A 25,908-nucleotide genomic window follows, 5' to 3' on the forward strand; every position below is an offset into this window, starting at 1 on the left:
CGATATACTCTGCTTGTGGTTCTCTTACATATGTTTTTTTGATCAAGTTTATGCATGAATGTATGTAAATATATACTTTCTTTTTAAGTTTTAATTATTTATTCCTTTAAATAATATCTGCACCTGACATGGCGCTCGAACCCACGACCCGGAGCTTAAGAGTCCCATGGACTGAGCGCGCCCCTATAAATACGTTTTCTTAACACCACTGAAGAATGGACAAGACTATGGGTTTACCAGGCAGAAACGGAAGGGAAGACCAGAAACAGAACAAGTGAAAGAGTACCAGAAGCTTCTTTTTGTGTCTGAGGACACGTGCTAGGTGTCCCGCTGGGTAACAGAAACGCTAGCCAAGGGCCGCCACAGGGCACCGCCCCCAGAACCCAGGAGGCAGGTGAGGCCCCGGCCTCCCCAGGAGCCCCCAGGTAGACCAGCCAGAGCCGTGAACCTGGACCTGGTGCAAGGAGACCCTAGACAGTGGACGCCCCCCCGCAGCCAGTGGAAGGAACGCACGTCCTCCTGGGGGAAAGTATGTTCCTCCTAGACCTGAACTTATTCCTATAAATAACTGTGAAATGTTCAGAACTGAACTCCAGTGTTTCAGACTCTGTTACAAAAAACCCTCAAATATTTGTATCAAGACAGCTTTATTTTTTTTTTTTATGTTTATTTATTTTTGAAACAAAGATATGGAGAGAGAAAGCACAAGTGGGGGAGGGGCAGAGAGAGAGGGAGACACAGTATCCGAAGCAGGCTCCAGGCTCTGAGCTGTTAGCACAGAGCCCAATGTGGGGCTGGAACTCACGAACCATGAGACCATGACCTGAGCCAAAGTTGGACGCTAAACCGACTGAGCCACCCAGGCGCCCCAAGAGGGCTTTAGAAATACCATGCTGGGAGCACCTGGCTGGCTCAGTCGGAAGTGCAAGTGACTCTTGACCTGGGGTTATGAGTTTGAGCCCCACATGGGGAACAGAGTTTACTCTGAGGAAGAAGTACCATATTCAGTAACATGATAGAAAAAATAGAAAAACCAAAATGACCCTAAAACAAATACGCTAGCATCACATTTTCAATTCACAAAACTGAATAAACGTAGTATTACATGGTCTTAAGAGTCAGAATTGACTTGGAGGTATTTCTAGGATGTGCTATTAAAAGAGAAAGGCTAGGGGCGGCTGCGGGGCTCAGTCGGTTAAGCGTCTGACTTCAGCTCAGGTCATGATCTCACAGTTTGTGGGTTCGAGCCCAAAGTCTGGCTCCATGCTAACAGCTCAGAGCCTGGAGCCTGCTTCGGATTCTGTCTCCCTCTCTCTCTGACCCTCCCCTGCTCGCACTCTGTGTCTCTCTCTCTCAGAAATAAATAAAACATTAAAAAAATTTTTTTTAAATAAAAAAAGAAAACCATGCAACTCTTCATCTCAGGACTGTGAGCTCTAACCCCACATTGGGTGTACTTAACAAAAAAACAAAACAAAACACAACCAAGACCACACTCACCCCAACCCTCCCCCCCCCCAAACCATGTATTTAACCCATTTAAATTGAAATAAAAACAGAGAAAAGGTATGAAATGATACACATCAGACTTGCACATAGATTTCCTGGTTTGGGAGAGTAGGGGGAGGTGTACAAAGACAAAACAATAAGCCACAAAACACAGTACTGCCTTAAAAATGCTGAATAAAAAACCCAGGGGCGCCTGGCTGGCTCAGTCTGTGGAGTGTGTGACTCCTGATCTCAGGGTTATGAGTTCAAGCCTCATGTTGGGAGAACAGCCTACTTAAAAAAACAAACAAACAAACAAAAAAACCCATATAAATATATGAACCGATGAGTAAAAGGATCGCCACCAATATGGTAATGATGAACTAAGGTTATCCTTAGGTGATTTTTACTTTCTTCTTTAGTCTTTTCTTTTTGAAAAATTTTTAAAATGTTTATTTATTTTTGATGGAGAGAGAGAGAGAGAGAGAGAGAGAGAGAGACAGCGTGAGCAGGAGAGGGGCAGAGAGAGAGGGAGACACAGAACTAGAAGAGGGCTCCAGGCTCTGCCCTGTCGGCACAGAGCCCGATGCAGGGCTCGAACTCACAAACCATGAGATGATGACTTGAGCTGAAGTCAGAAGCTTAACCAACTGAGCCACCCAGGTGCCCTTCTATTTTTTTTTTTTTTGTCTTTTAATGAACAAAAGAAAAGCCTCAAACAAAACTATAGCAGATTGCTAGCTGTTTCCCAATATCTGTCTTCCCCTTTTGTTTCAAAGAGAGAACTCCTAAATGAAGACTATAATTCTAGCCTAGCTTACAGCTAGCAAAGCACAGAAGGTGAAGTCCTGGCCAATAAAATGTAAACACCACGGATTGTGCTGCGCTCTGGAGGAGGGTCCTTAAAGAGAAAGAACATGCCTCCTAAATTTATTTTTCCCTCCTAGAAGATGGATGTGATGGCTGGATCTTCAGCAGCCATTTTAGGCCATGCAGATAAGGGGCAAAACCTATTGATGGTGGAACAGAAAGTAGGAAGGAATCTGGGCTGCAGAAGACGACAGAATCCTGGTCTGCCTACGTCCAGAATAATATGTGAGAGAGAAATAAACAACTTGTAAAAAAGTTGTGTGAACCCAGGTCTCTCAGACACCTGCCACTGTGTCATTATTAAATGACAGGAACTTATTAATTACAGGTACGAAAAGCAATACAGCAGAGGCTAAGTGCTCAGCCTCTAGTCTGCAATACCTGGACCTGAAGCCCAGCGCTGCATCTTACCAACTGTGTGACCTCAGGCAAGCCTCAACCTCTCTGAGCCTCTGTCTCCTCAACAGTTAATGCAGGGATAATAATACCTCCTACCTGGTAGGGTTTATAACATTCAATGCATATGCATATAGCCCTGTACCTGCATATGTCTGTAAGTATGTATGCAGGCAAACTCACGCTATATGGACATCATCTAGAACGAAGCCTGATACACGCCCGGTAAGTACTTTAAAAGTGTTAACTGTTGGGGCACCTAGGTGGCTCCGTCGGTTAAGCATCTGACTTCGATTCGGGTCATGATCTTGCGGTTCATGGGTTCGAGCCCCGCATCGGGCTCTGTGCTGACAGCTCAGAGCCTGGAGCTTCTTTGGATTCGGTGTCTCCCTCTGTCTCTGACCCTCCCCTGATCACGCTGTGTGTGTCTCTCTCTCAGAAATAAAACATTAAAAAAAAAAAAAGACATTAAAAAAAAACTAAAAAAAAAATAAAAGTGTTACTGTTATTAGTTTCATGACAAGAAAAAGGCAGACAATACTCTTCGGAATGGAAAACTACTCTGAGGGGATTCTATGGTGGGTGGGCCCCAAACCCCACGCAAGGGTATGGTCGGGCACAGGGGCCTGTCTCTGCCTGTACCAGCTATGGTGCCCTGGGGTCTGGGGTCTCAGGGGTCACGGCCCAGCTGGGCCACCTGTGGCCTCCGAAGTCCCTGACACACAGGGCTGCGGAAGGTCTGGAACCAGCAGTCTCTGGGGAGCCCTCCACCTCCAGGAGAGGCTCCCACTTTAGTAAACATGCGGAGGGAGAGTGCGGGAGCAGGGACGCCCCAGGCAGCTCTGCCCTGGCTCAGCGTGCGCTCTGCAGGAGCACCGCCCCTCCGGGCTGTGGGTCCCCCCGGAGGCAGGCCGGACCGGCGTTGTAGGGTTCCCCAGTCTCCGGAAGAGCACCTGTGTGTCCCTGTACACTCTCAGTTTGTGGGTCCTCTCAGACAGCTCCGTCCCCACATCCCAGCCCAGGAAGCCCTGCCCTATGACGATCAGCCCGGAGGGGACTGGCGTGCACTGGGCGCTTTGCAGCCCAGCGGAGGAAGCAACTAAAAGAGACGGCACATCTCCTCTCCCACCCACATCGGTATCCTACGTTCACGGGTCCAGAACAGTGGTAAGGACGAGAAAAGACACAGAATGAAAACTCTCCGCCCCGTCCACTTACCCACGCGGTGCCCATCCCATCCCCCACTCCGGGCAACCATTGGCATAAAGTGGAGATGCGCTGAACCCTGGACTCCACTCTCCCCCAAAAAGTCCCTTCTTGCGCAATCTGCTCACAGCTTTGAAGAGTTCACGGACCCCTGAAAGCGAACCTTGAACCCCACCTTAAGAATCCCAGTTGAGGGGCGCCTGGGTGGCTCAGTCAGTTAAGTGTCCGACTTCGGCTCAGGTCACGATCTCACCGTTTGTGGGTTTGAGCCCCGCATCCGGCTCTGTGCCGAAGGCTAGGTGCCTGGAGCCTGCTTCGGATTCTGTGTCTCCCTCTCTCTCTGCCCCTCCCCTGCTCAATCTCTGTCTCTGTCTCTCAAAAATAAACAAACATTAAAAAAGAAGAAAGAAAGAAAGGAAAGAAAGGAAAGAAAGGAAGGAAGGAAAGGAAGGAAAGGAAGGAAAGGAAGGAAAGGAAGGAAGGAAGGAAGGAAGGAAGGAAGGAAGGAAGGAAGGAAGGAAGAAAGAAAGAAAGAAAAAGAAAGAAAGAAAGAAAGAAAGAAAGAAAGAAAGAAAGAAAGAAAGAAAGAAAGAAAGAAAGAAAGAAAGAAAGAAAGAGAATTCCAGACGATGGAACTCCAGGCACCCACCCCAGCTAATGTTTGGTGCTGCCTGGTTCTAAGGACGGAAATGAGCCTAAGCTATGACCGTATTAAAAATGTCTATCTGAAGGAAGCGGCCTTATGTACTGATGTGGAGAGATCTAAGATATGTTGTTAATGAAAAAAATCAAGGTGCAGAACTGGGGAAAATAGGCTACTCTTATGTAAAAGTGAAGGGAAAGATAAAAATAATCTTTATTCACAGCTGCTTGAAGCATGCAAAAAGGAAACTGATCCGTAAGAAAATTCGAGGTCCTTACCGGACTGGCGGGGAAGAGTGGAACGGAGAAGCAGGGGAGGGAACGGAGGCCACGGTGCCAGAAGCCTGGGTGCACAGCCCGGATGGCGCCCCGGTGTCTGGGTGGAATGGTGGGGAATTTCCTTCCTGCACAGCCTCTCCGCATCCTGGGTGACATTCTCAGAGGCCACCAGACAGGCGGGCCTGTCCCACACCAAAATGTGACTGGTGACTGTGTCTGAGATTGTGAGCTTTTTTTTTAAGCTGTTTCTCTTTATGTGACCTAAGTTCTTAACACTCAGGCACAAAAGCACCCCAGCAGGTTCTGAGCGGGTGCCGGCTCCCAGGGCCCCGTCCACACGGACCTCACGGCAATCTCGCAGGACCTGGGAGCCGCCGGTATCTGAGTCTGAGCGGAAGCGCGGGCACAGGAGGACGGTCCCGCCCCCTCCCCGTTTCAGCAGCCCATCCACTAGTCGGGACAAGCTGGCTGCTCCCCATTTTTCTCTCTTTCGAACAACTGTCTGTGAGCATCTTCACGCACTCTCACTTGAGGCAAAGCGCAGGCGTGCGTTTACAGGCCGGCCACCAGCCCTCACGCGCTTCTGTGTCACTTTCCTCTTTCTCGGCCATCTGTGCCGTCTGAATTTACTTTCTACAGGAAGCGCGTACTGAGAACGAGTTTGGAGGAGAAGCCGAGCAAGGCGGCCGGGGGGACAGCAGCAGCTGACCGGCCCGACCACCCTCTCCGCCCGACCCCCCAGGAACAGAACCCCAGCTTTCCACAGGGCGCTCGGCCTCCCAGAAGAAAGACCACACTTCCCAGGCTCCCTTGCAGCAGGCCACAGGCACGTGAGGACGTACTAGCCCAGGGGAGGACGTGGGGACAGGAACCCTCAGTGCACCGCTGGCGGAACGCACACTGGTGCAGCTGCTGTGGAGAACGGCACGGACGACCCTACTTCCCAGTAACCGCGCTAGTGAGTTTCTACCCCCCAAACACAAATATGCTAATTCAAAGGGACACGTGCATCCCGATGTTCAAAGCAGCATTATTTACAATAGCCAAATTAGGGAAGCAGCCCATGTGCCCATCGACAGGTAAGTGGATAAAGAAGACGCGAGATATATATACGTATAGCCGGAATATTATCTAGACATAAAAAAAGAACCAAGTCTTGCCATTTGCAGCGATGTGGAGCTATAGAGCATAATGCTAAGCAAAGTACGTCAGAGAAGGGCAAATACCGTAAGGTTTCACTCATATGTGGAATTTAAGAAACAAAACAAACAAGAGGCGGAAAAAGAGAGACAGATAAACCAAGAAAGAGTCTTAACTCTAGAAAACAAACTGATGGGGAGGTGGGTGGGGCAGAGGGAAACGGGTGATGGGGATTAAGGAGTGCACTTGACTCCATGAGCTCTGGGTGTTGCATGAAGCTGGGAATCCCTAGATCGTACACCTGAAACTAGTATTACATCGTCTGTTACCAAACCCAAATTTAAATGAAACCTTAACAACGGGGGTGCCTGGGAGGCTCAGTCGGTTGAGCGTCCAACTTCGGCTCAGGTCATGATCTTGCGGTTCACGAGTTTGAGCCCCGCATCAGGCTCTGTGCTGACACCTAGCTCAGAGCCTGAAGGCTGCTTCAGATTCTGTGTCTCCCTCTCTCTCTCTGCCCCTGCCCCACTCGCACCCACCCCTCTTAAAAATAAATAGAAACATTAAAAAAAATGTAAGCCTTAACAACAAGTTAAATAAACAACTCTGCCATGGAATTCCTTATAGTTGACAAGGAGAGAAAGTGCCTGCCTAAATGCCTGGCCTGTCTCTCAAACATTTTGCTAAAATACCTCCGAAAGAAAAAGAAACGTCTATTTTGCAGATGGGCAAAGAGGGCCCAGAGCAGAGAAGGGATGCTGTCCCCAGGTCTAGGTGACAGGCACAGAACTCAGCCCCGGGGGGATCTCCCTGCTTCCACCCAGCCTCCCCCCAGGGCCTCAGTCACAGGCCAGGTTTCAGGAAGGAAAGCCCTGCGCTCCCACCACCCAGGAGCTGGCCATGTGAATGCACACATGAAAAGGTCACCACCAGCCAGGCACAGAGGGACACAGCCTGCATGACCCCACGTCAATGTGCTAGGTGCAACAGTCAAGTTCAGAGAGACGGAAAGTATACATGCTGGGTGCCAGGGGTGGTTACACAGGGGGGTTCGTGCTTAACGGATACAGAGGTACACTCCGGGGAGAGGACGTGGTGGTGGAGGCTGCCTGGTGGCGCACTGGCAAATTTTATGTGCTGCTGTGGCTAAACGGCGGCTCCGCCCCCCCCCTTCCTACGTTGAAGTTCTAGCCCTGAGTACGGTCACCCTCAGCGACTGTACGGGAGGTCCAGCCTTCAATGAGGTGACGGAAGCAAAGTGATGCCACTGGGGTGGACCCCAATCCAACAGGACCGGTGTCCTTATAAGAAGAGGAGACCAGGACACAGACACGCGGGCACACGGAGGATGGCCATCTACGGGCCAGACCCTGGAAGAAACCTGTGCCAGGCTGGCACCTTGATCTCAGACTTGCAGCCTCAAGAGCTGTGAGGAAATACCTTTCTGTTGCTTACACCCCCTCGCCCCCAGTCTGAGCTATTTGTTACAGCAGCCCTAGCAATTCCATATAGTATATTTCAGGGGCACCTGGCTGGCTCAATCAGGCAACTCTTGATCTCAGGGTTGTGAGTTCGAGCCCCACACTGGGTCTAGAGATTATTGAAAAACAAAATCTTAAAAGGGGCACCAGGGTGGCTCCGTTGGCTAAGTGGCCAACTCCTGATTTCGGCTCAGGTCATGACCTCACGGTTCGTGGGTTCGAGCCCTGAGTCGAGCTCTGCGCTGACAGCATGGTCCCTGCCTGCCATTCTCTGTCTCCCTCTCTCTTTGCCTCTCCCCTGCTCTCTCTCAAAAGTAAACATTAAAAATAAATAAAATAAAATAAGATAAAATCTAGGGAAAAAAATACAGGGGTGCCCAGTTGGCTCAGTTGGTAGAACATGTGACTCTTGATCTCGGGGTTGTAAGTCTGAGCCCCACACGGGGCGTGGAGACTACTTTTAAAACAACAACACCACCAGTATATTTTACCGCAATGAAAAAAACCCTCTAGCTGTATTAAAAAAAGAAAAGCATCACTACCAATGCTCATCCCCAGTGGCTTTTTCTTTTCCTCTTTCTGTTTTTATTTGCATTTTCTTCAATGAACAAAGCTGACCCCCACCTGCTCACCTGAACAGCACTCCTTTGATGACTTGCCAGGCGTTGGGGGCTGGCTGGGCCGGTGGGTTCTGGGGCTGGGTCTCCGCCGGCGGGTCCCTCCCGATGCTGCCATTGCTGGTCACCTGCAGGAAACAGAGACTGGGGTGAGGAGGGAGGGTGTCCTCTGAAGCCCGGCGGCTGTCGTAAGCACCACGCATGCCCAGGCCTGGCACGGAGCTGAGCGCGGAGCAGGTGCTTGATCAATACCTGGAGAAATGGTGAGTAAAATCACCCAGGAAGGATGGTCGGTCTTGTTCCTTCAAGACAGAAACACTTCCCCCAAAGCTACTCTGTGCTGGTGACACAGAGGTGACCGAGACAGTCCTGTGCTGCCCTCCTAGGGAGTCGCAGTCCAGCGGGGGAGCTAAACAGTCCCTGGAGAGGGATGATCCAGAGTAGACAGGGCTGGGATACAGGAAGCCGGAGGGGGCATTGGGTCCAGCCTAGGGGTCAGGGAGGGCTTCCTGGAGGAAGTAACCTTGGAGCTAAGACTTAAGACATAACAAAGAGACGACGCAGAGGAGAGAGTGAGGGGAGCAGCTGCTACAGAAATGAAGGGGAGAGATGCTATCTGACTCTGAGGACTGTCCACTGCTCCCTGAAGCCAGGGCCCAGGATGCAAGGGACAATGCAGAACGGTCCCTTCTTCCCTGAGCAAACAGTACCGAAGGCCTCCTCTATGGCCAGCCCCGCGTGGGGCCCTGTCCCTCCAGGGGCTCCGGAGCCAGCAGGGGACAGACACAGGGAAAACACAGGCAGAGCATGAGCCAGGCCACTGTGAGCCACCACGGAGGTGTGGGCCACAAAGGTAGCACGCGCTACCCCGTGAAGCCACAACCACGAATATCTCCATCAGCAGCTGGGCAAATGGAGGCTCAGGGAGGCTCACCCACTTGTCTGGGTGGCTCAGGAAGAGAAAGGGCAGCACGATGCCAAGCGGGGGGTCAGGCGGGGCTTTCCTAGAGCAATCTTCACTCTAAACCAGAGGCTCAGAAGCAGAGAATTCCGTGGCGGGAAGGGCCCGCCGTGGGGAAGTCTTCCCGCCTCTCTCCTTTGCACCTGCTGGCTCCCAGATCCCGTTCTCTTCCTCCTCCCAGCTCTGTCCCCTCACTGCTCAGCCTTCAAGAGGCAGGACCAGGACTGTCACGGTCACTGTTAGGCAGGAGCACTGCCCAGCACAGAGCAGGGGCTCAATAAACACCTGTGGAATCAACACGTGTTCTCTGAAGGGCTTGCTGCGATCACCCAGGCGCCCCAAACCTACCTACTCCCTTCTAGGCCTCCACTGCCCAGCTGCCCCACCCCCCACGACTCTAGGGTCCCACGGCTCCTGACTGTGAGATCTTGGGCACGTCAGTTCCCCTCTCTGACCCAAGGGCCAGGGTGTGAACATACTGGTATGTTTTAGACAGAAAAGAATTCCCTCATGTGTTGAAGAATAGATTTCCCGAGCACCTACTGTGCACCAGGCCCGGGGCTAGGCGGTAGCCGCCCGGCTCTGGGCCCTGCCCTCCTGGAGCTCAGGGTCTGGAGAGAAAACACACCCACCGAACAGTCAACAGCTTCATTCAAGCTGGTAAACAGGAAACAAACATGCTCTGGAGGAACTAAGCAGGGGCAGATGATGGCTCCTGGGGTGGGGACGGGGACCCACTCTGGATTAGGTGGTCGGGGCCTGTCTGAGGAGCTACCTTTGACATCTGGGTGGAGGGCATGCTGGGAGCACAGGTTCACGGAAGGGGCTGGCTGGGGGCAGGCAAGGTCAGAGTCAGGCATGGGGCCCCTTCATTCAGGGCTAGCCTCGTTCCCGGGAGCGCTGGGGGCCACGTGTGTGTTTCTGGCAGGTCTGCACCCATTCTCAGGGTCCAGAAACAGAAGCTGAAGCCAGGCAGGGATTTGAACCCATGTCTGGCCGACTCCAAGGTCTGTTCTCGTACCCCCACTGGGGGACAAGTAGGCCGGAAGGCGTCCCAGGGAAAGGCAGATGAGAACTGCAGGTAGGTGCCACGTCGCTATGCCGGCCACAGTCCGAATGCCAGACAATCACAAGTGTCGGCGAGGGCGCGGAGAGAACCAGACCGGCTGTGGACCACCGGTGGGGAAATGGGGTCGTGGCTTTGAAAGGTGCAGCAGAGAATTAAAAGGCGACGCGGGCACCTGCCGTACAAACCAGCAGCCCCACTACTCGGTCTCGACCCGAGAGAAAGAAGAACACACACACACACACACACGTGGGAAAGCTTACACACAAATGTTCACAGGAGAAGAGGAGCCTTATCTGTAATAGCCAGAGACAACCCGAACGCCCCTCCCCATCGGTGAATGAAGCCGGTGTATCCATACAGTGGAATGCTACTCAGCAATAAAAAGGAGCCCAGCTGGGGGCAGAGAGTGGCTGCAAGAGGGAACTAGAACGCTCTGAGTGGATGGAGACCTGACGGCGGCGATGGCTGTGCTGCACGATTGCAAAACTGGACTAAAAACCACTGGTCTGATCTGGCTGCTCCCTGCCTCTCTACTCTCATTCACTGGGCCCAGCCACAAGGCCTTCTTGCTGTTCCTTCATAGGGCCAGGTACCTCCCACCTCAGGGCCTTTGCACTGGCAGTTCCCTTTATCTGAGGGGCTTTCCCCGACCCTGTATCTGCATGCCTCCCTCCCTCATCTTCTTCAAGTCTTTGTTCAAATGTCACCTCCTCAGAGAGACCTTCCCAGACTACCTTGTGTAAATTGCAACCCTCTTACCCACCCCTCACCTCCTAGCCCCTTCTCCAGCTTTACTCTGTCCGTGGGACTTATCACCATCTGACCTGCTCTATTTATTGTATTCCTGTCCATTCGTCCACCCCCCCACCCCGACCCTTAGAGAGAACATGGGCTCCTAGAGGGCAGGGACTCCGTTCTGGCCTCAGCTGTATCCCCGGCATTAGCACGGAACCTCGTAAGCAGTGGGGACTCAGTGTACATTAGCTAAAGGAACGAGGGGCAGGGCTCTGGGCCGTGTCCGAGCCTCTGGCTGGAAGAGCAGGCCGGCAGGAGCATGACACTGCCGAGGGTCCACCCACTGGGTGCTGCGCCCACAGGCCTGGGGAGGGTGCAATGGCCGTGGACACAGTGGTGACTAAGACACACTTCCTCCTCTGGGCCCCACATGCCCAACCTCACACAATCCCCTGAAACACTGGCTTAGGGGCCCAGAAGCAGCTGAGACCACGAGGCTGGGCTGGGAGTGTGAAGACAGGCTTTCAAGCGCATCCTCACCATGGAACTAAATCTCAGCCCAGCCTCTGCCTCAAAACCTGTTCACTCTACAAACACTGAGCACCTGCTCTGGGCCGGGTCCCGAGCTGGGTGGTGCAGGGGACACAGCGTCCTGCCCTCCAAGGGCTCCAGTCCAGGGGAAGAGACAGGCAGACGGTGCAACCCAGAGTGGGCAGGGCTGGGACAGGGGAGCCCCGGGGGGCTGTGGGACCCTGACCCAGTCTGAGAGCGTCAGAGAGGGCTTCCTAGGGGAGGAAGCATGTGTGATGGACAGAACTGGTAAGGAGCAATCCGGTAAAGAGGGGAGAAGTTTGTGCACGGGCCAGGAGGCACATTGCTGGAAATAAGAGCTTCACAGTGGCTGCCGGCCCACTCATCCGGTGGTTCTCAGCAGGGGTGATTTCGCACCTGCCCCCCAGGGGACCCTTAGCAACGTTTGGGACATTTGTGATAGCCACAACTGGGAAGAGGTATGTGTGCCACTGACATCTAGCGTAGAGGCCAGGGATGCTGCTAAACACCCTACGATGCGTGGGACAGCCCCCCACAACACACAATTAACCGACCCAAAACGTCAACAGTGCCGAGGCTGAGAAATCCTAGTCTACCTAGTCTGAAAAAAGTTCAGATCACACAAGGCCTTGATCTACTAAAGAATCTGTACTTTACCTTGAAGGCAAAGGAAGAAATCTTGAAAGGTTTTAAGCAGAGGTGGCACAAAACAAAAGTCGGAGCGGGGGGGGGGGGGGGGGGGGGGGGGGCGGTGTCCTGAAACCTGACAATCAGGGGAACCTGAGTCTGGTCTCTCCGACCACCCCCGATCCAGTAACCAGCAGAAACTCAAGAGGCGGGAAAAGAGTTTTGAGCAAGGCTGGGAAACCCCTGATGACAGGGACTGAGTCTTCATTCTAGAGTTAACTCAACAAATACCTTCTGAGGCTGCCCCCAGGCCAGGCCCTGGTTGCAGATGCTGAACCAGGTTATGTCGGGCTCTGTCACCAAATCTCACCCTGGTGGCCTTCCCAGGTGATATTATTTACTTCTCCACTGGGCTCCCTCAGTCCCTGACACACACTCTTATTGCCACCCTAGTCATTCAGGATTATAATTCTTTACGTGTCCACCTTCTCTCCCAGTCCACTGAAGGCAGGGTCCTGGCTGGAACCTTCTTTGTGACCCACCACACGGCCGGCCACCCTGTGCAACCCCTCCACTTATCACTGGAGAAATGAAGGCTCAGAGAAGGCAAGGAACTTGTCCAAGGTCACATGGAAAGTCAGCTTCATTCTTCCCTCTCAACCTGCACCTCCTCTCCCCGGTGCTGCCTCCCACATGTCAGTGACATCCCAGTGGGTGGGTCGACAGCACCTTGCTGTCACTCCATCCATTCCCTAAATGCCTGAAGGGTGGATGCCTGAACTAGTATGTTCTGCACCTTCAGTTTAGTTGAAACAGCAATGGGTCAAGAAGTCATCAGCACCTGGGCTAACTACCCCGTAGGGTTAGCTTATGCTGAAAGCACACCCTTCCCAATGCTGACCACCCTGGGTCAGCAATGTCTGGGAGCTGCTACATGGACTAGATCCCAAACCCAACCTGGGTGACCTTCTGCAAGCGCCTTAGTTTCGGTCTTCCTTGATTCCCGTCTGTAAAGTGGGTCTGTCCGTCGGTCTCCACCGCCCGTGCCCTTACCCACGATCATCACCTGACGTCCCCAGAGCTAGAAAACTCCCAATTAATCAATCGCTGCCCACATCTCAGGCACTGCGAGGGAGACTCTAAATGCCCGTCCACTTCAAGAACGGTCTTAGAGCCTGACTCGCGGTGTCGGGAACCAGGGCGCCTGGGTCTAAGTCTGCGCCCCTCCGCGCCACTGTCTCCCGGCTCGAGCAGTGAGCCTGGTGGCAGCCCAGCGCGAGCCGGCAGGGGACCCGGCGTGCAAGAGGGCCCCGCTCCCCGCACTGTCCGGCCTCCAGGACTGCCCGGCCCGCCTGGGCCCGGTACTCAAGGTCCCTCGGGGCAACGAGCCCCCAGTGCACGGGATTCCGCGAAAGAGGGCGGGACACGCCCCGTGGGAGGCCCCCCGGGTGGGAAACAACCCCTCAGGCCCCTCTCGGCCTCCGTACCTGACCGGAGCCGCCTCCCCCGGCCGCAACCACGGCGCTGCCGGCCCCATCCGCCTCCTGCGCCGCCGCCATCTTCCCGCTCCGGGTCCCCGCCCCCGCCGCCGGCCCCGCCCCGTCCCAGACGTCGCCAGCGTGATCGCGCGAGATTTCACACTTCGCCAGGCCCGCCAGCTACCGTATCCGGCAAGAGAGCTTAAGCCACGCCTCTCAGGAGAGCCGCTTCCGGCTAAGAAAGAACCAGCCCGGCCACCATACCCCCCCCCCTCCCCCGGCCGTACATCTGTTTACACCTAGTAGACCTTCCACCTGCTTGGAAAGCCCGAACCTTCTCCGCCAGCCTGTGAGCCTCCGACGGGCTCCGTTCCCTTTGCCTCCCCGAGTAAATCTGCGTCTTCCATTTGTACGAGCCTTGCAGGCCACCCTGCCCGCCTCGCCCCGCCGATTCTTCGAGTCGTTGCCGTTTTCGTGTTTCTTGAGCTTTTCCGGGCACCGTTAGCCCTCGAAAAGTTCTGTTCAAAGCGCGCCCTTCCTGTGCTCCGGGAACCTCCATGGCCGCGGTACCGAGACTCAGAGGGCGAGCCGTGGGTCAGGGTCGTCGACTGCAGACTCATCTTCCTAAAGCAGCCTTTTCCTCCAAGTCCCCTTAGGTTGTAATTTTTCTGTGCATTCAGGGCTACTGTTTCAGGGTCCTCACGGCCACCACACCTTAAAATCGGCCCCTGTCATTCCCTCCCCGACCCTTCAGGCAATCTAGTTTAGCCCGCAACGCGCGGTCCCAGAGTGGTCTTTGCTTTCTAGCAATTTCGCAACTCTGGACTCGCCTTCAAGGACTCTTAGAACGTCATCCTTTTTCTTAGCTATGTGTCTTTGTACAGTTCCAAGCCTGTACACGGGTTGAGTGACCCCTGGTCTGGGGAGGGTGGTATGGAGGATGGGAAAGAACAGAAGTCTGTCAGCGGCTGTTATAAGCCTTCCGTATGAATAGAGTGGAGGTATGACCGGAGTTTAAACTCTGGCTGTGCTACTGACCTTTTAATTGACTCCAGACAAGTGACAGATCTCTTTGGGCCTCAGTTTCTCTTTTATGAACTAAGCGTTTCCCTCCCGCTTTTGCCCCACCGGCTTTTTGCAAAGACCTAGTGACACGATCACTAATGGAAAGCACCTCACACACACACACCTCGCTTAGTAAGTGATCAATGTTCTGCACTGTTATTATGAACCTTGCATGTTACCCGGAAGGGAGCGTAGGCTTTGCACTGGGATTCTCCAATTAATTTAGTTCTCATTTTACTGTTTACTTCCTTCACTTTCCTCTTGGTCCCAGCCCAGTAGTAACATCACCTCCTCCAGGAAACCCTCCCTGGCCCCCAGGCAGATCCCAGGACTCCCCAGCTCCACCCCTGCCCATTTTGTATTATCACTGTCAGGGATGGGTGTGGTATGCCTTGCCCGCGGGCGTGGGCGGGGAAGCCCCAGACATCCAAGGTCACTACTCTGCCTCCAGCACTGCCCCAGGGGATGGTTGCTAAGTGAAAGGCTGCGTGCAGAAGGTTGATGACACACCTCTGAGGACCAACACTGGGGCAAGAAGGAACCTTAGAGAACACCTTGCCCAGTCTGCTTCTCTCACATATAACAAGAATAGTTAGAACGATTCTGTAAAACTGTAGAGGCAGTCTAGGGATGAAATGAACATATTCACTGAGTCTGCCAGACATGAGGCAGGCTGAGAGTTGCCTGCCTCTTTTTCAAAAGTGCAAAATTAGGAGCGCCTGGGTGGCTTAGTCGGTTAAGCATCCGACTTTCGCTTAGGTCATGATCTCGCAGTTTGTGGGTTCGAGCCCCGCGTCGGGCTCTGTGCTGACTGCCAGCTCAGAGCCTGGAGCCTGTTTCAGTCTGTGACTCCCTCTCTCTCTGACCCTCCCCTGCTCACGCTGTCTCTCTCTCTTTCCTAGAAATAAATAAAAAAACATTTAAAAAATTTTTTTTACAAAAGTGCAAAATTAGGGGCACCTAGGTGGCTCAGTTGGTTGAGCATCCAACCTCGGCTCAGGTCATGATCTCACGGTTCGCGGGTTCGAGCCCCGCATCAGGCTCTCTGCTGTCAGCACAGAGTCCACTCCGGAGCCTCTGTCTACCCCTCCCCCTGCCCCTTCCCTGCTCCTGCTGTGACCTTAGCAAAGCCTCCCCCCTTTTCTGTTGAGTGACCAGTAAGTTCCGTTTCTATGAACTGCTCATTGAATCACTCTGCCCTCCACTAGGGGACGCCCGACACCAACCAGAGGCCGTGATTTCAGGTTCTAAGGGAAAAGAGCGGGAGCCCTGACCTTTCGGATCCTGAGGAAAATGGGGTGGGGGTCCAGACTCCGGAGTCTGAGGGAGAAGTCGGGGGTTCCAGACTCCTGCGTTGTGAGGCAAGAGGAGGCTAGGGGCCTGGACTCCGGGATCCTAGGGCAGTGAGACTGGGGTGGAGGCTTGAGAAAGGAAGGAGGAATCTGGGAAGGCCACCAGGATTGGTTGGAAGCAGAACTGGCCTGGGCAGTGGTTTGGTTTGGCTTGAGTCCGTGGGAAACAAGTGGACAGAGCGGGGATTGTTGCTCTAGGGTCCCCCCACCCCATCACCCCCTGGGTTTGGCAGCCTCAGCTCTTCCCAGGCCCTGGGGACTTGGGGGCATTTCCCACAATCCCTCCCTAAGGCCCCTGTTTTCTACTAGACTCACAGCTGCCCATCTTCAGGACCTGGGAAAACTGCCCCAGGAGCGCTGAAAGACTGGCTGGATGTTAATGGCAATCAGATTGGGAGAAACAGAGGCCCTGGATCCTTGGAGGCCAGCAGCCCCACCCCTGGGACTTGGGGGCCCAGGACCACACTCTACTCCCTCAGGACCCAGAAATCCAGGCCCCCAGCCCTCTACCCAGGGGCCCCAGCACTGGCCTCCTAGACTGTACCACCTCTGTTCTTACTTGTACGCCCTGTGTTTTTTGCCTGCGATTTTTCACTGCCCAGATACCATTTCCCAACCACTAACTGCACGGGGTGGACCTGGGGGTCCGAGCCAGTGCCCTCCTCCACACCCCCCAATTTCCAGCATCAACAGCCCCAAACCACTGCACTGTGATGCATCCTCCGTGTGACCAGCCCAGCCAGGACTGGGCTACCCCAGAGGGCTGCACCCAGGGCCTTGATCCCCTCACTTCTTCTTTTCTTCATTGCACATAATGCTGTCTGAAGTCATCTTCTCCTTTGGTCGCCCTGCTCCTCCTCTGCCTTCTCCCCACCCCCCACCACCAGCCTCTCCGTTTGTGGCTTCAAGACAGACGGAATAGAGCTGCTGACCCTGAGCGGGAGCTCAGGAAATGTTATTGCTTTTGTTAATAAGGAGAGAGCAGCTAAGAAAACATACCACAAAGCTATCATCGCTAAAGCTGAGTGGAATTGGGCCAGGACCCAATAAATAGCTTTTGGAGAGGCCACAGGGGGCAGGACTCTGCCTTTCCCCGGCAGTGTCCCCCCAGCCTAGCAGGGTCTCAATAAATAGATGCTTGACAAGCGTATAGGAATTGTCACTGGGCACGGCTCTTGCAGATCCATTCTCTTGGGTCCCAGCCAAGCTGGGCACTGACTTCCTATGCTCAGCAGTGACGTCTACGCACCTCGGTCACAGGACCACTGGACACCTCACTGTGATGCACATTTAAATCAGTCCAGGGCCTAGACATGGCCAGAGGCCACTGCAGTTCATGGTTAGTCGTTTTGCCTGTGAGAAAGCCAGACCTTGGCGAGGGACAGTCTCTAATGTTGTTAGTGTGATGATCCATTGTTACTATTCACCTCTTTACCCCCGCTGACCTAGTTAGGGCTACCTACGTCCAGTGGGCACTCGCTAACTATTGGCTGGACTGAATCGGTGCTGCCATCTTGGTCCTCTAAGGTCTTTGAGATGCAACCACATGGAAGAAAATAAATGGCTTTTTTTTTAAAATTTATTTATAAGAAGTCAGGTGAGCACTGAGAGCAGGATGCCGAGAGCTGCAAAGAAGTGAGGGGTCAGTCTCGGGAGCCGAGGGGTTGTGGGGTCTGGGCTCTCCCCTCCCCCACAGTCAGGGCCCAGATGTTATGAGTCTCCACTCAACATAGAAAATATCTGGTCAGTGAAAATCCCTGTGTAAATTCTCACAGCTGCTGTGCTTGTGCTGTACATGTCCCTGGGGAGAAAAGACAGAAGCTCTGAGCAGGGAGGAGCCTGGGGTCCCGGGCCCCAGGGCTGAGCAAGGAAAAGGCTGGGGTCTCAGAATCCGGGGTTCCAACGGCGGGGAGGGAGCTGTTGATACCTGATTTTCTCATCCATGGTGGTCAGGTATGTCTTCTTGTACAGGTCTTGGGCGGCCGCTTTGGCCGAGTCCCAGTAGCTATAGAGGGATTCCTGCATCTGGGTGAGCAGGGGGGCACTGGTGACTTCATCCTGTTGGGCCATGTCGGCCCCCTGGACCTCTGCAGAGGGAGAGCGCATTGGGAGAGCTGAGGAACCAGCAGGAGGGGAGAATCAGGCAGGGAAGAAGGGGGGCGGGGGTGGGGCCAGGCCAGGTGAGGAGAACTGGGCTGGGAAGATCATCTCATCCCCATCACAGACCCTCCGCTCTCCCGACCACACTCACCACATGTCGGTATCAGGAGGACAAGAAACAGAACCAGGAGGTATTGGGTGCCCATGGCTTCGGAAGACCTGGAACACTGAGGAGGCTGTGGGGCGGGGCCCCTGGTGACGTCTAGTCCTGGCGTCCCCCCTCCCACCCTCCCGGAAACGCTAGGAGAAGGGGCTGGGCTTCCCTTCTCCTCCGCCTCCCCAGCTGAGTTCAGGTGCTAATACATTGGCTTGGGGCTCATCGTCTAACATTTTATGATTCTCCTCCTGATTTTAACACCTTAATTCTAACATCCCTTCATTCACTCAGGAAGCATTTCTTGAGCACCTACTGGGTACCAAACACAGTTCTGGGGCCCAGCTGTGACCACAGCAAGAGCCTTGCCTCTATGACGCCGATGTGAGAGAGAAACACAAACGGCAATATTAAATGAATAAAATACACCGCCTGTCGTATGGTGGTTAAGTGCTCTGGAGGGAGAAGGGTGTGTCACGGAGCCCAGGAAAGCCTTAGAGAAGGTGACATTTATGCTAAGACCCAGTCTGCGGAGTCCCAGGCTTAGTTAAGGGCCCACCCCTGGATGAGTATGTTTCCGATGCCCTGGGTCCCATTCTACATGCATCCATCTACCTCCACCCCAACCCTAGGACAGAGGCGCTCGGCTCAGGACACACAGTTCCCAGGTCGTGTTGTCATCTTCAGTTTGGAGATGAGGTTGAGATCAGACCCCAAAGGGCAGCAGCGCAAGGAAACGGTCTATGATTCTAAAGTCTATGATTCCAACAGAGGAATCTCACAAACTTCGTGACTCTCGCGGTTTCTGATTTAACCCTCTCTGCCCCCTCCCCGCTGACCCTTCCCCTGTTCCATTTCAGGGCCCCCTCTTACCAGACTCTGCCAGGCTGTCCTCACCAGCTCCACGCGGGCAGAGAAGGTCTTTATAGCTCTTGAGATCCACCGCCCCACCACAGCCACCACCCCCACCTTGTCCCCTAGGCCAAAGTCCGAGCCAACAGGACCGCAGAGGGGGAGGGGTGGGGCAGAGGGAGCAGTGACATCATTCCCGAGGGAGCCCCCCTCTGAAAGTTCCCTCTGGGAGATACAGGCCGCTGGGTGGGTGCTGTGGAGACTTGGGGGTCCTTGGGGTTCAGCCCAAGAGTAGGAAGCCAAGGCACTCGCTGCGGGGACCTGCTGGCCCCGCCTACGCCCCAGCCTTCACCTTCTACCAAACACCAAGTTGCCTGATGCCCCCCACAAGCCCAGGGTGGGTCCCAGGGACGGGGGAAGGGATCATCCCCCTGACTCTTTCCCCTCAGGGCCCCTCCAACTTGCCAGGTGCCCCTTCCTCTACTCATTAACTGCTGGCGGTGGCCACACCGGGGATGGATTAAGACAGGGACACAGAGAAGCACTGCTTTATTATGGAGGCTGTAGCACTTTAATTCGTGTCACTGTCCCTGCACAGAAGCTGGGGGCACAGGGCGTGGGCCTTGTTCAGAAGGCTGTCTCTGGAGCTGCGGAGCCAGGCCTGGGTGCGGAGATTCAGGTCCTTCAGGTGGTCATCATAGTAGGCCTGCAGGAAGCCCTGGAAAGCCTCTGGCCCCCTGTGGAGGAGGGACAGAGCTGTGACACCCCAGCTCCTCCACCCCCCCGCCCCGCTTCCTTCCGCCCCACTCGCCCCTCCTCCCTCAGACCCCAGCTCCTCCCCCCCTTCCTTCTGCCCCAGTCGCCCCTCCCCCCTCAGCCCCAGGATCCAGGCCCCCAGCCCCTCCCCCCTCAGACCCGGGAGTCCTGACCCCAGCCCCTCCCCCCCAGCCCCAGGAGTACCTCTCCAAGCCCTGCTGCACCCCCTCACCAGAACCACTGCCACTTCTCTCTGGCCCTGGTCACCAGTTCCTGCACCTTGTCCTGTACCCGGCTCCAAGGACTAGCCGCCGGCCCCGGTGGGGTGCTCGGTGGGGTGCTCGGGGAAGCGGCAGGCACTCTTCGCTGGCATGCTGGGTGGGAGCAGAGGGCAACATGGGAGGGCTGGGACCCAAGGATCCCTCCTCTTCCCCTTCCCTCCATGCTCACGGTCACTCACTATCGCTCCCCTTGACGTCACTGCTGGTCTTCAGCTTTTATGTCCCTTTGATCACTTGTGTCCCTTTTAGCCATCGCCATCGGTCAATTTCTCATCACCCTCTGTGCCTACGGCCCCTCCTGCCACCCCTCGGTCTGCCTGTGGCGTTTCCCCCTCAGTTTGTAGCCGCATGTCTTTGACTCCTGTCCCCCTCCCGATGCCTCCTGTACTGGACGGTCTGGCTGCCCCCGGTCCTGGCTGTCCCCCGGTCCTCGGTCCTCCCTCCCGTGAGCCCCACGCTGTCCCCACCACCTCTGCAGGCAGTGGAGGGAGAGCTCCGAGGACTTCCCACCCCTAGGGACAGAGGTCGCAGGGCTGTGCCTCAGTTCCTCCCCAGGGCGATGGCGCTTCCCCTCCTTGCACACACCTCCCTGAGCGCCGCTCACACACCAGGCGACGCCTCACCTACAGGCCCAGGCATCGCACAGGCGCTGGTGCAGAGATGCCCGTATGACCTGCAGGGTGCCTAAGCCAACGGTGAACCTCTCCAAACCTCAGTTTCCCCTTCTGTCGAAGGGGAGAAGGCCAGGATTTCTGGGAGAACTTGGAGCTAACATCTAACGCGCATAAGGCCCCTGGGGCGGCACCTCGCACATGGAGGCGCTACGTTAAGTGTTACCATTTTATTTTTTTTTTAATGTTTTATTTATTTCTAGGAGAGACAGAGAGACAGCATGAGCAGGGGAGGGTCAGAGAGAGAGGGAGTCACAGACCGAAACAGGCTCCAGACACTGAGCTGGCTGTCAGCACAGAGCCCGACGCGGGGCTCGAACCCACGAACCGCGAGATCATGACCTAAGCGAAAGTCGGACGCTTAACCGACTAAGCCACCCAGGCGCCCCAAGCGTTACCATTTTAAACGCACGCGCCAAGCCCAGGCAGGCTCCATTCAGACACCCTCACGGCGTCCACACACTCAAAGCCTCCGCATAAATCCCCCTAAAGACTCACACGCACACACAAACGTGTGCATGTACATTCACGGACACACACCTTTGCCGCGACATCATGTTCTTTGCCGCGACCAACACACACAAAGCACCGCTGTCGTTTGTACCAGCCCCGCGGCCACCCCTCCCACGCGGCCACCAGGGCCACGTACTCCCAGAAAGGCACACGCATCTACGAGCCCTCATGCCAGCCGGTCACGCTCACGCCTTGCGCGGCTGCAGGGTCCCCACTCCCGTCCCTTCCTTCCTCACCCACAACACAGGCCAAGACCAGGATGCAGAAGCAGAGGGAGGGCAGGGCCTCGGGCCTGCGTCTGGGAACCAACATCCCTGGGGGCTCTGGTTCTCTGTTCCTCCGCTCGGCTCCCCGGGCTGGGGGAGGGGAGGCGCGCGGAGCACAGCCCTCCCTTGGCTGCCTCCCCACGCCCCTTGGCAGGGACTTCAGAGAGAGAGGGGCCCAGGTGACAGTGACAAGCGGAGGCCTTGCCCGCCCCTGCTGGCCTCCCTCTTTCCTACCCTCCCAGCACTTTGGCCCTGAAAGGGGAAGACGGACCTTTGGCCTCCTATGCTGAGTGGTAATCAAATCCTGCCTCCACCTCACCAGCGGGCCCCTCTTTCCGGCCTCAGTTTCCTCCTCTGATAAATGGGCCCACAATCCCTACCTCAGGCAGGACTTTAATTGCATGAAATGATGCAAGGAATGGTCTTAACAAGGAGCCTGTCAGTGGAGGTGCTCACAGGTCATGGCTGTTTATGATTTTTTTTTGAATACTTTTATTTATTTCTAGGAGAGAGAGAGACAACGTGAGCAGGGGAGGGTCAGAGAGAGAGGGAGTCACAGACTCTGAAACAGGCTCCAGGCTCTGAGCTGGCAGTCAGCACAGAGCCCGACGTGGGGCTCGAACCCACGAACCGCGAGATCATGACCTAAGCGAAAGTCGGACGCTTAACCGACTAAGCCACCCAGGCACCCCTATGATTTTTTTTTTTTAACGTGTATTTATTTTTGAGAGACAGAGAGAGACAGAACGTGAGCGGGGGAGGGGCAGAGAGAGAGGGAGACACAGAGTCCGAAGCAGGCTCCAGTCTCCGAGCTGTCTGCACAGAACCCGACGCGTGGCTCAAACTCATGGACTGAGAGATCATGACCTGATCCGAAGTCAGACACTCAAAACAACTGAGCCCCCAGGCACCCCAATGATTATTTCTTTCATATCGAAGACCCCTTGGGCACTGGGCTATAGGCCAGACACACTCTCACCGTGTGACCTGGGCAACTCCAATTCCTTCTCTAGGCCTCAGTGTTTTCATCTGTAAAGTGGGGGTGGTAATAAGTGCCTGTCTCCTAGAGTCCGTGTGTAGGCTGGGTGAGGCTCTCTGAGAGAAAGTTCCAGGTGCATGTAGGAGGAGGTTGTCAGTATCAGGCTCAGGCCCAATATTAGGCAGAAAGAAAATGAAAGGAAGGAAGGAAGGAAATAAATGAGACTTTTTCTCTCGGAGGACCCAGCCATAAGCCAGGGCACACAGCTTGGCCAGGGGACCATGGACTGGATTCCTTGGTCCTGATTTATCAGGTAAAATACAGGATGTCTATGTGAATTTAGAATAATTATAAGTTCTTATTTTAGTATAAGTCTGTCCCATGCAATATTTGGGAATTATACTAGAAATTATTTGTTATTTATCTGAAATTCAAATCTCACCGGGAGGCTGTTCTTTTTTTAAAACATTTTTTTAAAGTTTATTTATGTTGAGAGGGAGAGGGAGAGAGCATGCGTGCAGGGGAGAGGCCGCGAGAAGAGGAGCGAGGGAATCCCCAGCATGCTCCGCTCTATCAGCAGGGTCCCATCTCACGAACTGCAAGCTCATGGCCTGAGCCGAAACCAAGAGTCGGTCAAGCAACCGACTGAGCACCCAGGTGCCCCCAGGGCGGGGGTGGGGGGGCTGTATTTTTATGTGGAGACTCTGACAACCGCACTTTGGCCACAACCTGAACAACTAGACAGTAGCCCTCCCTTTATGCACAGTGTCAGTGACCCAAGGTCAACTAAGGTTTGGAGGCAGATGACCTGACAATATGCCAGCAGGTCAATAATCACCTAATACTGTGTCACGGTGTCCATGTCATTGCCCTTCATCTCATCACGGGGACATCTTATCATCTCATATCATCACAAGAAGAGGGGTGAGCGTCGTACAATAAGATGTTTGGGGGGGAATCACGCTCACATAACTTTTATTACAATGTATTATTGTAATTGCTCTACTTTACTATTAGTCATAGCTGTTCATCTCTTACTGTGTCTGATTGTATACGTTGAACTTTATCATAGGTGTGTGCGGGGAGGAGAAGACAGTGTATCTGGGGTTTGGCACTCACTATCTGTGGTTTCCAGTGTCCACTGGAGATTGGGGTCCCTTCGCCACAGATAAGGGGCACTCACTGTACAGTTTGGTCCTGACCCGTCCGCTGCCAGAGAACGCACCCCTTTCCAGGGGCCCCGACATGGGCTCGGGCACACAGTAGGTACTCAGTGAATGTGCCCAGCGTTCTTCACTAACAAAATCAGCAAAATAAAACCTCCTAGAGGGGCGCGTGGGCGGTTCTGTCCGACTCCTGACTTTGGCTCAAGTCGTGATCTCCCAGTTCGTGGGTTCGAGCCCCGTGTTGGGCTCTGCACTGACAATGCAGATCCTGTTTGGGATTCTCTCTCTCTCTCCTTCTCTCTCTGCTCCTTCCCAACTTATGCTCTCTCTTTCACTCAAAATAAATAAACATTAAAAACAACAACAACTGAACACCTCCTAGAATTTCTATTTGGGATGTTGAGAAAGTTCCAGGCATGGAGGGTGCTGATGGCGGCACAACTTGTGAGTGGGGTTGATGTCACTCAACTGTACCCTTAAAATGGCTAAAATGGTAAATTTTATGTCATGTATTTGAAGAAAGAATACATACATTTGTTATGTATTTTAAGAAAAAAGAAAAAGAGGGGTGACTGGGTGGCTCAGTCGGTTGAGCATCCGAGTTCAACTCAGGTCATGATCTCACGGTTCGTGGTTTCAAGCCCCGCGTCAGGCTCTGTGCTGACAGCTTGGAGCCTGGAGCTTGCTTCAGATACTGTGTCTCTTTCTCTCTCTGCCCCTCCCCCGCTCATGCTCTGTTTCTGTCTCAAAAATAAATAAACATTAAAAAAATTTTTTTAAGATGAAAAAAGAAAAAGAAAAACCCACCATGCATTGCATTAGGAGAAGCACAAGGTCGGGGTTCAGAGGTTTGCTTCACATCTTCCCTGCTGTGTGACTTGGTGCAAGTTGCTTAACGTCTCTGGACTGGCTGCTTCATCCATGACTGAGAGTCATGGACTACCTACCCCAGAGAGCAAAGGAGATCGTTTATGTAAATTGCCGAGAGCAGCACCAGATACACCAGGGAGGTGCTCGGTCAAGGTCAGTGACTGTTGATTAACCTTGCGTTTTGTGAGCAGGTGCCAAAAGTGGGGCTTTGGTGCCTGAACTCATTGATTTAACACAACAGAGCTCTGAGGTGGGCTCCTCTATCATTCCCATTTTACAGATGAGGAAACTGAGCCTCGGGGATGGGAAGGGAGGCCACTTACCAATGGCTCCTCAAACAGCATTTCGAGGGGTGCATTTGAACCCTACTCTCTCAGATCTAGCCAAGCCAAGACACCCCCTGACACACGTCTCCTACCTGAGGCCCAGAGGCCAGGAGGGTGGTTGGATCAGGGCTGGCAGCAGGGTGGGCCTGGGGGAGGTCTCTGACCCCTGCCCCAGGTCCAAGGTCAGTGTGGGCTGTTTGCTGGTTGCAATGTTTGTCCATCCCGGGGACAGGAACAGGCTGAAGGCCGTTCAGGGTGGACCTCAGAGTCAGCTCAATAACAACTGGGAGTGGGGCGATGGGGGGCAGAGACAGAGGTCCCAAGAGGGAGTGGGTTTGGGCATGGCAGGCCCCGAGACCCCAGTGCATGTGTTTGGGGGATGGCAGAGAGCACCTCCGAGCCTGCAGCAATGTGTCCAAGAGGCCACCAGACCCCAGATCAGTCCCCCCACTCCCCCAGTCCAGACCTCCCTCCTGAATCCCAGAACTCGCCTCCCTTCCAGCACTTTCTAAGCACTCACCTCCTTCCTCTGCACCTCTGCACCTCTGGGTTCTGGGAGGGAAGTCTGGGGCAGACGAGATGGTTGAAACATGCCCTCCTTTATTATCTCTTCTTTCTTCTTCCTGTCCGGGAAATTCTCCTTTCGTTGGTTTTTTTTTTTAATGTTTTATTTATTTCTGAGAGAGAGAGACAGCGTGAACAGGGGAGGGTCAGAGAGAGAGAGGAAGGCACAGAATCTGAAACAGGCTCCAGGCTCTGAGCTGGCTGTCAGCACAGAACCCGACGCGGGGCTCGAACCCATGAACCGTGAGCCGAAGTCGGACGCTTAACCGATGGAGCCACCCAAGTGCCCCTTCTTTTGTTAATTTTTAAAAACGGAGATATTCGCAAACCGAAAAACTCGCCCTCTTCAAGTGTGCAATTCGACGTTGTTTAGTAGGTTTGCAGAGTTGTGCAGCCATCACCAGCCTCCGATTCCAGGACATTGTCATCACCCTGAAAGACAACTCCCATGA

The 25,908-nt window shown here is 54.1% G+C and overlaps 3 protein-coding genes across 4 annotated transcripts in view; all 3 read right to left on the minus strand.

The window, feature by feature from the left end:
• The window catches only part of CLPTM1 (CLPTM1 regulator of GABA type A receptor forward trafficking), a 29,442-nt gene extending 15,807 nt beyond the window's left edge, over positions 1-13,635 (minus strand). Inside the window, exons 1-2 of the mRNA XM_039249002.1 lie at positions 13,551-13,635; positions 8,135-8,247 (exon numbers count right to left, since the gene is read on the minus strand). Of these exons, the coding sequence (XP_039104933.1) occupies positions 8,135-8,247; positions 13,551-13,622 (185 nt within the window). The 5' untranslated portion in view covers positions 13,623-13,635. The remainder of the gene's footprint in view (positions 1-8,134; positions 8,248-13,550) is intronic.
• A 3,899-nt stretch (positions 13,636-17,534) lies between these two features.
• APOC2 (apolipoprotein C2) lies at positions 17,535-19,109 on the minus strand. Its single transcript, XM_039249091.1, has 4 exons — positions 19,086-19,109; positions 18,210-18,294; positions 17,886-18,045; positions 17,535-17,759 (listed from the first exon to the last, which is right to left on the minus strand). The coding sequence occupies exons 2-4, from the start codon at positions 18,262-18,264 to the stop codon at positions 17,669-17,671; spliced, it is 306 nt and encodes a 101-aa protein (XP_039105022.1). The 5' UTR covers positions 18,265-18,294; positions 19,086-19,109; the 3' UTR covers positions 17,535-17,668.
• A 487-nt stretch (positions 19,110-19,596) lies between these two features.
• APOC4 (apolipoprotein C4) lies at positions 19,597-24,623 on the minus strand. Of its 2 annotated transcripts, none has more exons than XM_039249437.1 (3): positions 24,504-24,623; positions 20,053-20,194; positions 19,597-19,801 (listed from the first exon to the last, which is right to left on the minus strand). In XM_039249437.1, exons 1-3 carry the CDS (start codon positions 24,508-24,510, stop codon positions 19,636-19,638), a joined length of 315 nt encoding a protein of 104 aa, XP_039105368.1. In that variant the 5' UTR covers positions 24,511-24,623; the 3' UTR covers positions 19,597-19,635. The 2 variants fall into 2 exon arrangements, with proteins under 2 accessions (XP_039105368.1, XP_039105362.1); XM_039249431.1 differs by lacking the exon at positions 24,504-24,623 and adding an exon at positions 21,522-21,640.
• Positions 24,624-25,908: the final 1,285 nt, after the last annotated feature.

This window comes from Hyaena hyaena, unplaced genomic scaffold (assembly GCF_003009895.1).
Source record: "Hyaena hyaena isolate Hyena2069 unplaced genomic scaffold, ASM300989v1 scaffold_9, whole genome shotgun sequence".
NCBI classification, from domain to species: Eukaryota; Metazoa; Chordata; class Mammalia; order Carnivora; family Hyaenidae; genus Hyaena; species Hyaena hyaena.

Bases quoted from the DNA above. Each gene is read 5' to 3' on its own strand.
- APOC4 (XM_039249431.1), bottom strand. From the start codon at position 21,597: ATGTTGGTTCCCAGACGCAGGCCCGAGGCCCTGCCCTCCCTCTGCTTC. The intron at 20,195-21,521 runs GTGAGGAAGGAA...GCTCCCACCCAG, and splicing joins GGTCTTGGCCTGTGTTGTGG to CATGCCAGCGAAGAGTGCCT. The intron at 19,802-20,052 runs GTGAGGGGGTGC...CCTCCTCCACAG, and splicing joins GAGAAGTGGCAGTGGTTCTG to GGGGCCAGAGGCTTTCCAGG.
- APOC2 (XM_039249091.1), bottom strand. From the start codon at position 18,264: ATGGGCACCCAATACCTCCTGGTTCTGTTTCTTGTCCTCCTGATACCG. The intron at 18,046-18,209 runs GTGAGTGTGGTC...CTCCCTCTGCAG, and splicing joins CCTCCTGATACCGACATGTG to AGGTCCAGGGGGCCGACATG. The intron at 17,760-17,885 runs GTATCAACAGCT...TTTTCTCCCCAG, and splicing joins ACCATGGATGAGAAAATCAG to GGACATGTACAGCACAAGCA.